This window comes from Lotus japonicus, chromosome 1, assembly GCF_012489685.1.
Source record: "Lotus japonicus ecotype B-129 chromosome 1, LjGifu_v1.2".
In the NCBI taxonomy this organism is placed as follows: Eukaryota; Viridiplantae; Streptophyta; class Magnoliopsida; order Fabales; family Fabaceae; genus Lotus; species Lotus japonicus.
In genome coordinates, this window is record NC_080041.1 from 70,635,561 (window position 1) to 70,651,043 (window position 15,483).

General features: G+C 35.7%; 3 protein-coding genes across 4 annotated transcripts; 1 reads left to right on the top strand and 2 right to left on the bottom strand.

Moving 5' to 3' along the window:
• Window positions 1-1,440: 1,440 nt before the first annotated feature.
• On the bottom strand, window positions 1,441-3,210 carry LOC130745068 (uncharacterized). 2 transcript variants are annotated; one of them, XM_057597216.1, is made up of 3 exons: window positions 2,950-3,210; window positions 1,965-2,068; window positions 1,441-1,836 (listed from the first exon to the last, which is right to left on the bottom strand). In XM_057597216.1, the coding sequence occupies exons 1-3, from the start codon at window positions 3,170-3,172 to the stop codon at window positions 1,789-1,791; spliced, it is 375 nt and encodes a 124-aa protein (XP_057453199.1). In that variant the 5' UTR covers window positions 3,173-3,210; the 3' UTR covers window positions 1,441-1,788. The 2 variants fall into 2 exon arrangements, 1 of the variants encoding a protein (XP_057453199.1); XR_009021518.1 differs by having other exon boundaries at window positions 1,910-3,210.
• Window positions 3,211-4,094: 884 nt separating this feature from the next.
• On the top strand, window positions 4,095-9,363 carry LOC130745086 (oligopeptide transporter 6-like). The gene is made up of 7 exons (XM_057597234.1): window positions 4,095-4,343; window positions 4,482-5,038; window positions 5,798-5,895; window positions 6,114-6,683; window positions 7,311-7,569; window positions 7,771-7,953; window positions 8,304-9,363. Exons 2-7 carry the CDS (start codon window positions 4,523-4,525, stop codon window positions 8,913-8,915), a joined length of 2,238 nt encoding a protein of 745 aa, XP_057453217.1. The 5' UTR covers window positions 4,095-4,343; window positions 4,482-4,522; the 3' UTR covers window positions 8,916-9,363.
• A 1,687-nt stretch (window positions 9,364-11,050) lies between these two features.
• LOC130745093 (uncharacterized) lies at window positions 11,051-15,185 on the bottom strand. The gene is made up of 8 exons (XM_057597239.1): window positions 15,028-15,185; window positions 14,696-14,777; window positions 14,533-14,600; window positions 14,348-14,445; window positions 13,086-13,222; window positions 12,911-12,978; window positions 11,640-11,703; window positions 11,051-11,346 (listed from the first exon to the last, which is right to left on the bottom strand). Exons 1-8 carry the CDS (start codon window positions 15,036-15,038, stop codon window positions 11,329-11,331), a joined length of 546 nt encoding a protein of 181 aa, XP_057453222.1. The 5' UTR covers window positions 15,039-15,185; the 3' UTR covers window positions 11,051-11,328.
• Between the last annotated feature and the right edge of the window lie 298 nt (window positions 15,186-15,483).

The following is a 15,483-nucleotide window of genomic DNA, read 5'->3' on the forward strand; positions in this document are numbered from 1 at the left end:
TCTTTATTATGATTGTTCTTACATTCTTAGCATCTTAAATATTTTATAATTTAAAATATTAATCGATGTATCAAATACAATAGACAAATTCCCCGTGCAACGCGCGGGTAAAAAAAAAACACTAAAATTTACTAGAGGAAATATAATAAAAAGAATTAATCAACTTAGTTAAAAAATATTTAATTATGTTTTCTATTTTGAAATTATAACCAAGGAGACATCATAAACTTTTGTAAAAAAAAGGAAATATAATAAAAAGAACTAATCAACTTGTTTTTTTTAAGGATAGTGATTTTATCCATTCAAAACTGAAACAACATCGCATAGGATGCCCTCAAACCCGGAGGAAAATTCTCAATCCAAATCAAATAAGAATCAAGGGAAAGCTCGAATTTAGCTATAGTAGCTTGCTTTTCGCTAATTTCTCTCTGTTGTTTTGCATTCTAATTGTTATTTTTGTTTTAAATTAAGGCTTAAATATGCTTAAGGTCCTTAAAATTGTAAAGGAAATCAAATTGGATCATTGGAATTTTTTTTTGAAATGTTATCCCTGAAATTGTTTTTAATCAAATTAGGTACAAAGTGTGTTTTGAAGCTGAAGTGGCACGAAAACATTTCTACCTATCTTTTTATATTGATTTTTATTTTCACGTGGCTATTATAATTTTCAAGTCATACATTTTTTTCTTTAATTTTCTATTTTCCACATCAACATTATTAACACTGAGAATTTGATAAATCCTCATAAATCCTGATAAATCCATGGAGACAAAAGTGAAGGAGAAGGAGATTGTAGTATTTACTAACCTTTCCTCTGCGACTGATTTCGTAACCATGATATTAACTACAATCCTCATAAATCCTTAACCGTTGTTTTTTAATTTTTGGATTTTAATTTTTGAGTATTTAATATGTCGTGGAATTAAAAAAATGACTAGGATATATAAAAAGCCACGTGGACATGATGATAGGGTAAAATTTGTGACACATAGGCAGAAAAATCATTTTGAACCTAATTTGATTAAAAAAAATTCTAGGAATAACATCTCAAAGAAACATTTTTCAAGGACCAAACGTTGAAATTGTGATAGTTTCTAGTGTATAGAAAAGCAGAGTTGTTCTCCATTAAAATGAGTGGTTGATGAGCTATTTGATACTTCTATATTGTTAGCAGCATTTAATGTTTTTCCGTCTCAATCTAATCATGAAAAATAGCTTCAGCAGCCCGTACTAAATGTGCCTACAATCACTAAAAAAGAAAGAAATCTTATATTACATCACTCTTAAAACAAATGATGAAGCTGCTTGGGCATGAGATGTTTGCCCACACGTTTTCTTCTTAGAAAATAAAGTTGTCATACTAATCAATTATTCTTGTGGCGTAAGGTATAACTTAAAAACTGCTTTCATGCAACAGTGAAGCATAAAGTTGACAAAGGATTAGATTTCAAGTCTCATTTTATTGCAATCAAAACTTTTGCTACATCATTGTGCAACTACTGAAGTTCAATAGTGTGTATTCAATAAGAGTACATAATTCATATTCAATAGAAACTTTCCTATTCTACATAATAATCTTCACGCATTAGCTTTGCACTTTCGATCTTGAAACTTCAATCAAGATGGAAAACTTCAATAAAGATGTTTATAACATAACCACCCCTTCCAGGAGAAGTCTCTTTAATCTGATGGCATTGTATGACTCGTAAAAGTGAATATTTTTTGCATGAGTTGAGGTAGAAGATGACATTCGAAAATGCTTTTGTGTTGATCCGATCCCCAACCGTATCAGATATGGTGATCATACTGACACTGTGAGTTCATAAAGGACAATTGCTGCAACATGAATACAAATAAAGAGTTCAGAACCATCAATAAAAGAAAAGACAATTGCTACAACATGGAATACCATAAACAGTTGAGGGCACATGAATAATAAGTGTTCAGTTGTTTCCTCAGCAGACCTGCAAAAAGCACAAACAACATTCACCCCTTCTGGAAGGCAGCTTCTCCAAGGTAACTAACAAAACCATGATAGTTGTGCAATTCAAGTAGGATCTAGAGAAAGCTGTGTAGAGGAGTTCAAAAACTATCTCAGATCAGTCACTGAAACTGAGGTAAATCAAACACAAGCAATCAGTAGAAAATAATTAATTATCACCACTTGCAGACAAAATCACACTGCAAAAGAAATTACTTTGGAACCTAAAATAACAATACTTTGGAACCTTAAGAGGTAGAAAAAGAAGTTAAATTAAAAATATATGGAAAAGAGTTATTAGAAAGGTCTATGTAACTCAATGAAGTCACATTGTGGAAAAGTGATGGGGGAATCTCTCCCTCAAGATGGTTGCTTCCCATGTCAAGGTAGTACAAGTTGTGAAGTGAACCAAACTCAGAGGGAATGCTTCCTTCAAGAAAATTCCCTGATAAACTGAGTTGTTCAAGGTGAACTAAATTTCCTAGCTCTTTATGAATGTGACCCACCAAAAAAAACCCAGAAAGATCAAGAATTTGCAAGGAAGAGAGGTTAGCAAGAGCAGGGGAAATGGTGCCTCCTAGTGACCTTCCACTGAGATCAATCTCTATGATCCTGTCACTGGCATTGTTGCATTTGATACCAGACCAATCACAAACATGAACACCCTTGGATTTCCAATTCTCTAGAGAATTTTCTGGGTCAGAAACAATAAGTGAAATAAGTGAACTTTTATCATTCACAAGGCATGCGTGTTCTTCCTCACCATAAACTCTAGAAGAAACAATGTCTAAAACAAAATTAGAAACATTGTAAATCTAAACAAACACATCATAAAGCAATATGCTTTGTCTTTTATCTAAAAGAAGGAAAAATGATGAAGTAAACTTTGAAAACCACGAAGAGATGCTCAGGTACTATTACTAAGGTGTTGTGATAGGTGCAATGTAGCGGAATAAAAAGAGGAGCACTTGGATTTGAAGTGCTTCTGGTCGGAATAAACAAGGCTTGCGGCGGCGGGGGAGGGGGAGGGGGCCTTGCAGCAGATGATTCGTTTGAGGCGGAGGAGAAACTTCGGTTGAGGAGGCCCAGAAGCTGGAACACGGCGCGGTGGTGAAGCCAGCCACAACCCATGTGACACCGCCGCGATAGCAACCACCACCAGCGAGGAAGCTGCGGCTGAAGAGAGAACATGATGAAGCAGAAATGTTTTAGGTTAATGAATGTGTTTCACAAATTTTATTTTAGGTTTAATTTGATTTTTCTAAGTTCAAAAATAATTAAAAATGTAAATAGTTGAAGGATAAAATGCAAAACTTAACAAGTTTAGGGACCCAAATTTGAAACATTAAAATTACTAGTCAAATGGATGACATGGCAGTCTAGTACACTAGGCATCTTGCTATTGGCCAAAAAGTGGGGGACATGGCTGCTGTTTAAAACACAGGGTAATTTTTGAGTACTGTTCCAATTGAGATAGTTTCAAAACAGTCTCATACTTAACCAATACAAATATGACACATGTTATTAGATATTTTGAAGTTAATATTTTTCAAAATATATATTTCAATCCCTGTTAATCTGCATCCTTATATTTTATTTCATAAATTCCATAAAAATGATAAATGAACCACTAAATTTATACGGTGATAAAGTTAAATGTTGATTAAGATTTATGAGTTTGAATTTAAATAATAATTTGTGATAGTTTTTGGAATAGAATATAAAATATTAAATGATGAAGATTAAAAAATAAAATGTGTCAAATGTTATGGTTAAATTGTAGTCTTTAGAAGAAAGTATAATGATGTAGATTAATTGAGACTAAAATTTAGTTTAGTAAAATGTTGATGTTGAAAAATCAAATATTTGGTGACTGTTAAAAAAATAAAAATAAAAAACATAATTAACTAGTGTCATGAGTTTATTGGTTGCATTTGAAACTGTTTTGAAACTGTCTCAATTGAGACAATACCGAAGAGGTCACCTTTACACAAACAACATTTTTAAGTTTGCCTAAATTAAATATGAAAGTATTACACACATGAAACATAAATGAATCTAGACCAAAAGAAGAGAGGATCTGAAACACCCTGTAAGAACCTAACATACTGATGCCATTTTTAGCAAAAACATCGAGTTGACTTCCCTAAAAATATGCCTCCAAAGGTGAATCTTGTGACATCCTATGTTTAGCAAAGCAATGGCCACCTCAGAATCACATTCATTCAATGTTAACTCTATAAAAGCCCTTGGATTTGGCAAGCATTATCTATGAATGATGCATGCCCCATCATTCAGCATAAAGAACCAGCAATGAAACACCTCTGAGGACCCCTCCACAAAGCTGCGTTGTTGCTTCCAGGTTAGAAAGATGCATATATTATCCAGTTTTGACATTGTAGTAGTGTTTCTTTATTTGCATTGTGCATGAATTTGAATCAGGCTATGAAAATGGGATAGAATCATAACCCAAAAATGAAATGCACACTTTCTTTATCAGAAACGCTCGTGAATTCTTATCAGCATTTGTGAGCACCGAGCATGGCTTCAAGGTTTGAGATGGAAGGAAGCAAGACGACAGAGGAGGTGAATAGAGAGCATGAAGAAGAAGAAGAAGAAGAAATAGAAGAAGAGAGCCCTGTGAAACAAGTGGAACTCACAGTGCCGAAAACCGATGACCCCAGTTTGCACATTCTTACATTCAGAATGTGGTTTCTGGGTGTTGTATCTTGTGTGTTGCTTTCCTTTGTGAACCAATTCTTTTGGTACAGAACTGAGCCTTTGACAGTGACATCAATTTCTGCCCAGATTGCTGTGGTTCCAATTGGCCATTTCATGGCGAGGACATTGCCGACTCGCGTGTTTTTCCAGGGATCGCGCTTCGAATTCTCGCTCAATAGAGGGCCATTCAATGTTAAGGAGCATGTTCTCATAACAATCTTTGCAAATTCTGGTGCTGGAAGTGTCTACGCTACGCATATTTTGACTGCAGTGAAGCTCATTTACAGAAGAAAACTCGATTTCCTCCCCGCAATATTGCTCATGCTCACCACTCAGGTTCTCTTCAACCCATAATTCTATGTATTTTTCTCATTTCTAGGTAGCCTAAAAGTTACTTTACTTGTGCTTTAAGAATCTTCATATTCTTAACTGTTGAATGTTATGGGACTCTGTGAGTGCGTGTTTGGAAATCGTTTTTCAATTGATTCTAAACCTAGAATCAATTTTCGGGAGAAATTTATGTGAGTAGGTTCTGAATTTCAGAATTGATTCCAGCCTTAGGGTAAGAGAAGCTGATCCAAAGATGCTATGAATAGTGAAATTGAGGGAGAAAATAGCACAATCTTGTTAAGTGGCAACAACTTGGAGAACGAAATTTAATAATCCAGGACAAGTTGTCAACCAAAGCGTTAAATACTTTTCAATTGCAAGTCCACTTATGAAGAATTTTATCACCTGATAGCTTTAGTAGCTATTAAGGACCACTTAGAAAAACCCAGAGAGAATATTAATCAATATCAAATAATTCTTCAGATTTTCACTAGATAAAAAAAGTTGAAATTTTAACCTGTATTCAATCCTGTCATCTACAAATCCACTAATTCATCTTTGACCCTGAGATTATTTGGTCAGGGTTGATTGTGGACACTTGAATGATGTTTGATTTATTCTGGCATAGAAACTATGTTATGTTGAAATGATTGTCACAACTCACAATCAGCTAAACTTCCATTTTCTTCATGTTGTACTAATTTTCTTGGCTAACTCATATGAAAGGGTACAGAATATTGTCTCATGCTTGTTATTCAAATTCAGGTGTTGGGATTTGGCTGGGCAGGACTGTTTAGGAAATTTCTGGTTGAGCCAGGGGAGATGTGGTGGCCTTCTAATCTAGTACAGGTCTCATTATTCAGGTAAATCTTTTCAACAAATTATCTTATTCAAACTTCCGCAATTTCTTAAAGAATGCAACTATGCTAATAACATGTTTGGGTCCGCTTCTGTGTTCTTAGAATCAATTCTGAGACCTAGAAGTTACTCACAGAAGCTTCTCTCCATCATTAATTTTGACTTTAGAATCAATGGTGAAAGAATTTCCAAACACGCAATAAGCTAGTTTATTGTAATGCAGGGCTCTACACGAGAAAGACAAGAGACTGAAAGGAGGCACAACCCGCACTCAGTTCTTCGTCCTTGTCTTGATCTCTGCCATGGCATACTATGTGTTGCCTGGCTACTTGTTTCAAATGCTGACATCTTTCTCTTGGGTATGTTGGTTTGCTCCCAAGTCTATCCTAGTCCAACAACTTGGTTCTGGCATGAAGGGTCTTGGCATTGGTGCACTTGGATTTGATTGGTCTGTGATATCTTCGTACCTTGGTAGTCCACTAGCTAGTCCATGGTTCGCCACTGCAAATGTTGCTGTTGGATTTTTTATGGTCATGTATGTGATGACACCACTTGCTTACTGGACAAATACTTATGATGCCAAGACGTTTCCAATATTTTCAAGTAAACTTTTTATGGGAAATGGTTCAGAGTATAAAATTGATTCTATTGTGGACTCCAATTTCCATCTTGATCGTGAGGCTTATTCAAAGAGCGGGACTTTACATCTCAGCACATTCTTTGCAATGACTTATGGCCTTGGATTCGCGGCGCTTTCTGCTACGATAGTGCATGTTCTGCTCTTTCATGGAAGGTAGCCACCCTGTGATTCATTTTCTTTTATCATCTATATGAAATGTTATGGATTTTACATATTATGATCGTCCCCCATTTTTAAATTTTATGTAGCTCTTAAATAGACCTCTTCTGAACTTATGGGCTAAACAGTTTCAATTTATAAATGATCATTTCCTTGTATTTTTTTTTTTGAAAATGTTATTTCCTTGTAGAAACTGCTGAGTTTAAATTAACTTATAAGACATACATATAAATTACAGCATGTTATGATTCAATAGTATAGAGTAATTGTGAACCTAATATCATTGCGATTCATTGTTGTGTTATCTGTTTCACTTGGGAAGTGTGAATGTGGGTACCTGGTATCATTCTCTAAACTTGATTTCCATATACTCATGATATCAGTTACTATGGTGAGTCATGATTGTAGTGATGTTTGGATTAAATTGGAATACTTTCACATCCTAGAACTACGAGAGTTTTTCTTATATAGTATGATCACAGATTTCTTCTGTTTGAATAAAGTAAAGATGTTCTTGTTATGATTTAATATGAAAGTCTGCACAGTCCTCAGCATATTCCAAATTTTATTTTGGACAAATGTGATGTCTTAATTTCATTTGCAATTACCGTATTTATTCAGGGAAATATGGATGCAGAGCAAAAGGGCATTTGGAGATAATAAAAAAATTGACATACACACTAGACTTATGAGGAGGTACAAATCAGTCCCCCAGTGGTGGTTTCACATCATTCTAGTGTTGAACATAGCTCTGATTCTTTTTATCTGTGAGTACTTCAACGAATCACTTCAATTACCTTGGTGGGGTGTGTTGCTAGCTTGTGCAATTGCCATTGCCTTCACTCTTCCAATCGGTATTATAGCAGCCACTACAAATCAGGTACCTTGACAATCTATAACATGTCTAGATTCATGTACAAATTCATTAACTCACTTTTCCTCCCATAAAAGTCATTAGGTGTAGCTTCTCCCATAATCAAATCTACCGTGTATCCAAACAATCACTTACTTAAAGAGCTTGCTATTTTCATATTGGCGCTAAGGAGAACTGTCTAACACTTCATGACTTTCTTCTTAACAGCAACCAGGTTTAAACATTATAACAGAATACATCATTGGTTACATGTATCCAGAGCGCCCTGTGGCTAACATGTGCTTTAAGGTGTATGGTTACATTAGCATGGCTCAAGCACTAACATTCTTGGGAGACTTCAAGCTCGGTCACTATATGAAGATTCCACCAAGAACAATGTTCATGGCACAGGTTAGCTATGATTCATTCCTATCTCATTCTATGTTAAAAAATGTTAGGATTAAGACTGTAATCTCTCCTAGTTATGATGACTTGTTAGTTATGATTACCTAGTTGCAGAAAACTAGAATAAAATTATGTGGGTTAGTTGTAGAAAACTAAAAAAAACACTACCTTTGTTCCAGAATGTTCTTTTTTTCGAAAAGCAGTTCTGGAATGTTTGTTGTTTAAGGTTATCCACAGAATAGGATGTCGTTTATTGATATACAAAACTTGCCTAGAACAGTCGTCTCCTTGTCATGATGCCTTCGTTTTCTTTGTTTTCTTCACCAAAAAACTAAAGCTGAATGCATTGTATGTAGGTGGTGGGAACAATCATATCAGTAGTTGTGTACACTGGAACTGCATGGTGGTTGATGGGGACAATCCCTGACCTTTGTGATGCTTCAAAATTACCAACTGATAGCCCTTGGCTATGCCCAATGGACAACGTCTTCTATGATGCATCTGTTATCTGGGGTCTTCTAGGACCACGAAGGATATTTGGAGACCAAGGTGTATATGGCAAAGTGAATTACTTCTTCCTTGGTGGAGCCATTGCTCCTCTTCTAGTTTGGCTTGCTCACAAGGCCTTCCCAGATAAAGAATGGTTACGCCTGATTCACATGCCTATCATGCTTGGTGCTACATCAATGATGCCCCCTGCCACTGCAGTTAACTACACTAGTTGGTTACTCGTCGCGTTTCTCTCAGGGTATGTGATATTTAGGTACAAACAACAATGGTGGACGCGCTACAATTATGTTATGTCTGGTGGTCTTGATGCTGGAACTGCCTTTATGACAATCTTGCTGTTTCTTACACTCAATGGCATTAGTATTGACTGGTGGGGAAATGGTAATGTAGATGGGTGCCCCTTGGCTCGTTGTCCTACTGCAAAGGGCGTTGCAGTTGCAAGTTGCCCTGTGCAATGATCACTACTTCATGAACCATGATTCTTTATTTAGGTACATTTTGTATGTGCCAATGTATAAAAAAAAGTATCGTTTACTTTTTATCTTGAAGTGAGTGTCACCGTCCGTTTAATTGATATTCAACTGTTTCTCTTGAGACATCTTCCTAATTCCTACAACGCTAATCACCATCCTATATAGCGCGCATCATCAAAGCATCCTGGTCTCCCAAATCCTGCTCACATTGCTGGTCTTGAATCATCTTGACTTGTACTTTCTTTATTTAGAGTAAGAGAAATGCTAGCAACCCTTCATGAAGCCCCACTAGCTTCCACCTCTGCATAGGAAAAGCAAGAAATCCTTATCACTACAAGTGAAGTGAACTAGCTAAAGTATGTGTGTGCTCTCCATCCTTTCATAATTGGAAGTTGAACCTCTTAAACTTGTATAATATTTGAGATTGAGAACAGTACTCCTTGTACATAGCCTAGCTTGAAATTTATGAATAATTATTTCTATTATCTATATCCTACTTTACGTGGTAGTAACATTTGAATATTGAGCTTAAGGGTTATGCGCATGTGGATTATATAACTGGTTCGAAACACATGAATTATATACATTTTAATGGTTACCACTTAAAAATGTCACCATCTATTGAGGAGAAATATGAGACTAGACAAATATAGCTAGCAAACGTTCAAAGAAACTACCAGCATACATTTTGATAATCAAATTAACAGCATACCAAGATAGGAGTTCATCATCCGGAGGCAACATACCCGTCATAAGAAATTTGAGCAACAACATAGATATAAACCATCATGACCAAGGATTAGAATTTGAAAGTATGTACTTACTTAATTTCTAGTGCCATTGAAATGTTTAGGGTTGACATTGACATAGAATAGGAAAAGTCCTTCATGTCTCCAACCAATGAGGCTCAAAATCTTTACACACCAATATTACGTCAGTCATTAATGTTTTGGCCCGTCGATGGAATATAAGAGGTCATCGAGCTTCCTTCTTCATTAGGGATTACATCTGTCTCACTTTTATTGTTTAGAATTTGATTCTTAGTCTGCCCGATGTTGACGCTACATGTCACTGGATCCATTTTCCCGCCGTCTCCTGCATCATCGTGACTTGCACCTGATTCGTCTTCATTTATTCTCCCATCATTGCTCATGCTTATCCCGCCGATTCTCAATACCGTATTTACATCCCTTGTTGGCAACACTGGCTTTTTACCTTCCAGCTAAGCTTTGTTTGGACATGGTTGACTTTCATCCTTCGTTATCTCGCTCCCAATGATTTCGAGTCCCTTTCATTAGACGACCTTACAGAGGGTTCATAATCATCTTTAGAATTGCTCCCCCCCTCCCCCCCCCCCCCAACAATCACATAATCTTACTACCTCCGATGGGGCAATCTCCTTAGATATCCTTATCCTATCTATACTCCTTATTATTTAATCTTAGTATGTTTTTTTTATGAATTTAATCAGTAGCGGTAACTTCCGCTATCTTAATAGCGGTAGTTTCCGCTATCTTAGTAGGTTTTTTTATTAATTTAATCAGTTTTTTTTTAATTGGGGGTATAATTGTATTTTTGCTCAAAAGGGATGATGTGGATAGTAAAAGGGATGGTACAAATAGTCTTGGCCCTTAGCTCCACCACGTGTTAAGCATACGAACTACCAGCCCCGGGAATTCCATTGGCTTTATCAAAGAACTAAGGTTATGCGATTGAAGCACATGTCAGTTGATATTTACTATTTTCTTAACTTCATTTGCATCAGTTTGAACAATCATAGAAGCAGATGGGCACTTCTGGTGAGCAGCTTGAATGAAATGGCTGAGCCATTTAGACTATGCTTGATTGGAGTGATAATGAATAGAAGGGAAAGTAGTAACAGTGCATAAATGCAATGAAGTCTATTTTTTTCTTCCTCCAATCAAACGGTCATTTCAAATGAGTTGTGAGAAACATTTCAGGTTTGAGGCTGAAAGTTCTAAGGTACGCAAGATCAAATGGCATCACCAAATAGCATCTTTGGATGAATTTTTTCTCAAAATCAATTATGCTACCGAAAAGCTATTCACATAAACTTCTCTACATGATTGATTTTGACGTTAGAATCAATGGTAAAAAAATTTCCAAACATAATGAATTTACTTGCGTGGATCCGACATTCAATTGGAGTCCTTAAATGAACAAAACTTTGTATTTGTCAACATGCATAGTGTACTCCATAAGTTACATAAAATCTACATGATTACCAAGAGAGCAGCAATTTGTATAACAATCCATTTCTTTACTGATGATTACAAGGGTATGAGAAAATAAAGCACCACAATGATCCCTAAATCTGGACCAAGGTCTAGACAACAGGAATTCATCATTAATAGGCATTGTAGCTCTTCCAACATCTTCAATCAAGTTGCTCCATCTGTAAGCATGGATAATGACAATAAATCAGAAATTAGCAGAAAATATCTCAAGCACTAGGTATAGAATGCAGAATTCAGGAGGATCAAAGTGTTACTTTAGAAACTTGATTTGGTTTTCATGTATAATTATTATATATAAGATCCAAGCATAAACAAAAAAAATAAAAAAAGGATAAGAAAAGCCATGGTATTTATTGCTGGTAGTGCATTAAAGAACAAATATATGATATCTATATAAACTTATTTATTAATAATGATACATATAAGAAGGAAAACACATATTAATCAGTACCTTCCAAAGACCATCATTGAGATAATGCAAGTTGTCGACCCCAATTCCCTTGTTGATTGCTTTTCTGAAACCATGAAAGTAGTTAAACTTGAGAACAATCAACCAAGGAAGATGAACATGATTTCTGTGTTTCCATAAGTTATATTCTTGAATAAAAAACAAATGCTAAGGCATATGCAAGCAACATTGATACAAGTGGTAGTAAAGTCGATGTTCCAGGTTTAAAGACTGAGGTACAATGTTGAATTTTCAGTTGAGCTAGTTCCAGTTGCACCTTACCAACATATGGGGGGAGTAATCTACATGCTACCCAACACAATAGTCATCTATAAAAGTAGTGAATCATTCGCTTAATCGCTTTGTACTCCACTAGTTGAAGTCCACCACAGCACACAGGAAGGAAGTAAAAATTAGGTGGAGATGCTAAATGCATACTCAGGTAAACACTATAAAGCTTTCAAACAAGGGGAAGATTTATCTAACTGAGCGATCTTGCTTAAAAATTTATCCAATTGTGGGAGAAAATTGTTTGAGATACAGTTGCACCCTGACCTAGACATGTAGTTAGGCCCTAGATTGCATTGCACACGAGAGGTTGTCGCCTGATAAAGAGATATGCTACAACCTAGGTTGCACAGATACGGGTACGGTACCGGATGCAGGTACGGGGTACGGCAATTTTATAAAATCCTGAGTACAGATACGCTAGTATATATGTATATTTTTTAATATATATATATATATATATCTAAAAATTGAAATATATATAAAATATAGAAAAAGCTTAAAGTAAAATAACATTCAATAAAGATATCACAATATTGATCCAAAAAAAATTAAAGGATAGATTATAACAAGTCCTTAAGCAGAGTATGGAGTGAAACATTTTAACATTGAAGATATTCAAGATTACCACTAATGTGTATTAAAATAGGGTTCCATTATGAAACTGAAGTTATAACCTAAAAGTACCCAAAAATACTTATGGAGTACCCAAACAGTACAAAAAACGTACCCAATAAGTACCCATATTTTTTTGTTTGAAATCATCTTTGGGTACGTATGGAGAACGTACCCATCGCTACGTACCCGGTATGGGTACTTCACCATTTTTTAAGTACCCGTGCTTCCTAGGCTACAACTATTTACATAAATTTTTCTTCGAATGTTGAATATCGGACAGAGTTCTCCATTTATTTAAGAAAAAAATCATATTTATTTCATTCAACATTCCTGTCAAGTCAAAAGATGAGATAAGATAAGTTTCTTACATGTCTTTTGCTGACATTTTCGTAAAGCCAATAGCAAGAGCATGCTGTTTTCCTTCAGCCATGATGGCCTGAAATCAGATAAATACATATGGGATGGAAGTTAATATAAATTCACTACAAGATGCTTATGTTGTGCATTACAATTGACAATCAATGCAAATTATAATGGCAGTACCACAGGACATTCTGCCCCCACTTCCTCATCCAAAACACCTCCAGGAGATGTAAGACCAGGACACATTATGTTTGCACCAGCCAAGACAAATCTTATTGCACCACGGTCAACTTGTAATTTCTTCATTATATCTGGATCTGTGAAATTCAAATCAATAGTACCGTTAACATGCAATATAATGAATGAACAATTGCAGATTGCATAAAGTCCACGTGTGAGCCTAGAAACTATTGATGCTTCATAAGTGCTTTTGGTCAAAGCCAAGAAAGTGAAATGATCATATTTACAAATTACTAAATTACCCCTGCATTTAAAGGTGAAGATGGACGTAATTGATGACTAAAGTGATAAACTGGTATCAATAAGGAAAACAATGATTTGTCCCCCCCCCTCCTCCGAGTGTCTCTCCATCTCTCCAAGTTCATATTTTTCACTTATATCCTATTCCATATCATGATTCTCTATATTGTAGGGTAAAAATATCAACACAAATAATATACAATATCTCGATGCAAAGGATTGAGGAGTGCAAATAGAAGGTAAGTTTTTCAATTCTCAAGGTATCAGAGGAATCTAATGCTTGAATATATATCATCAATGGATGACAAACCATATGACCTTCATGTTCTATATTGTTCAGGATAACTTGTCATACCATGAATCCTATGGCTCCCACCCACCACTAAACAGACAAAAGCATAAGTTTAATATTTTATCATATGTTTGAAAAAATGATCTGGATTCTGGAGCACTACAATATTATAAGCATAATAGGAGTTAATAAACCACATCAATTTTCAGATGTTCCTGATCTCTTGCTATCACAGAACCAAATTACACCCCCAAATTTCCATTACCACACTAGTGACTAGACATAAAGATGCGATAAAAGGAAATGAAAAAGCCTAGGCCAACTGCTTAAGAGCCACAACAATCATACAAATCAGAACTTTGGTTCTCCTCACCACATATCCTTTTGTATACAGTAGTTTAGTTGAAGAATTACAATGCAACTAAACATTATTTTCTTCAAGCTTTGTAAACCAATTTCTAGAAAAGCTCATAGAGTTATTGGTTGCACCATGCAAAACAAGCAACTATAATTTTTCCCTAAAATGTATTTCCCTATCCTAATTGAAAATTATTCAGCAAGTATGCATTATCCAAAACATTAAAATATTCATAATTCATCAGCTTGTACCACTTCCCAGAAGAATAAGTATTTTAGACAAGTTAAACATTGCAAGAAATATAAACTTTACATTGATGGAGAAGTCGCAACGTGGGCATGTATGGTCCATCCCGGATACTGAAAAACAAAGGCACATTGTTCACCAGAACAAGATTGAGATGGTTCTGACTACAAACATCAAGGGAAAAAAAAAGCAAACAGTTAGCAACCATAAAAATCACAACGCCGCAAAAAAACACCGCGAAAAAGACTAACCATTTAGCAACTATAAGAGGAGACTTCTTAGGGAGTATATCATCCAACACTGGTTCAAGACCTGGGTACTGCAGCAGTGAAGTGAGTGACTGAGGTTAGTACAAAATTGAAAAACATAGAGAAAAATTAACATCAAAAAACCAATTTCAGAACATGAAATCACCTCTTCCGCGATGCTTTGCCGTATTCTTCGTTGAACAGACGCCTTCACTTGATTCTGCGCAGAAACCTCTTCACCTGAAAATCTGCAAAAAAAAAAAATCCAAAAAGTTCAAATCTTTTCACACGTAAATCTAAAGACACGCATTGAAAATCCAATATTCAATGAAAAATTGTTGTGGGTAGCAATAAGATCATGTTCATGCCCTTGAAATTGGGCATGCGACACATGAAAAATTAGGGTTTAAGGCCCCAGAAGCACCAGCAAAGGTGCAAGTGCAAAGAGAATCACAAAGCATGAATTTGCAGAAATGAATGTAGAACGAGGGAGCATACTTTTTGAACATCTTCTTCTGTTGCGTTGATCTGAAGGGAGGTTCTGTTTGGAGTGAATCTCTGTATCATGAACTGCACTGTAAAGAGAGAAAAGAGATGCTAACAGCACACATCCATGTTTCTGTATTTGGACCATTGTGGGCCTTCTTCATATTTTTTTAACCTAGTACCAGCCCACTATAAGTGGTGTTATTAGCGTTTTGGTAGCCGAACGAAACAAAATATGATAAAACAGAACACGACAATATTATTCGGTGTATTTTGTTCAGTAATTTTGTAACAAAATAACTTCATTAGAGCATGACTATGAGGTAAAGTCTCATTCCCCGAGCTTTCTCCCTTCTCGACCAGCCGAAGGAGATATGAATTCAATTCAGGCGGATAAGGGCATTGGCTTGACTCGGTGTTCTCTCCTCTTCGGGTCGGAGGCGAAGACTACAAAGTTCACATTTTTTA

Coding starts and splice junctions, on each gene's coding strand:
- LOC130745068 (XM_057597216.1), bottom strand. CDS start 3,172: ATGTTCTCTCTTCAGCCGCAGCTTCCTCGCTGGTGGTGGTTGCTATCG. Junction 2,069..2,949: donor CAGAAGCACTTCAAATCCAA/GTGCTCCTCTTT, acceptor TCCTCTACACAG/CTTTCTCTAGATCCTACTTG. Junction 1,837..1,964: donor GTTGTTTGTGCTTTTTGCAG/GTCTGCTGAGGA, acceptor TTCATGTTGCAG/CAATTGTCCTTTATGAACTC.
- LOC130745086 (XM_057597234.1), top strand. CDS start 4,523: ATGGCTTCAAGGTTTGAGATGGAAGGAAGCAAGACGACAGAGGAGGTG. Junction 5,039..5,797: donor TGCTCATGCTCACCACTCAG/GTTCTCTTCAAC, acceptor ATTCAAATTCAG/GTGTTGGGATTTGGCTGGGC. Junction 5,896..6,113: donor GTACAGGTCTCATTATTCAG/GTAAATCTTTTC, acceptor ATTGTAATGCAG/GGCTCTACACGAGAAAGACA.
- LOC130745093 (XM_057597239.1), bottom strand. Junction 14,446..14,532: donor CCTCTTATAGTTGCTAAATG/GTTAGTCTTTTT, acceptor TGATGTTTGTAG/TCAGAACCATCTCAATCTTG. Junction 12,979..13,085: donor TGGGGGCAGAATGTCCTGTG/GTACTGCCATTA, acceptor ATCTGATTTCAG/GCCATCATGGCTGAAGGAAA.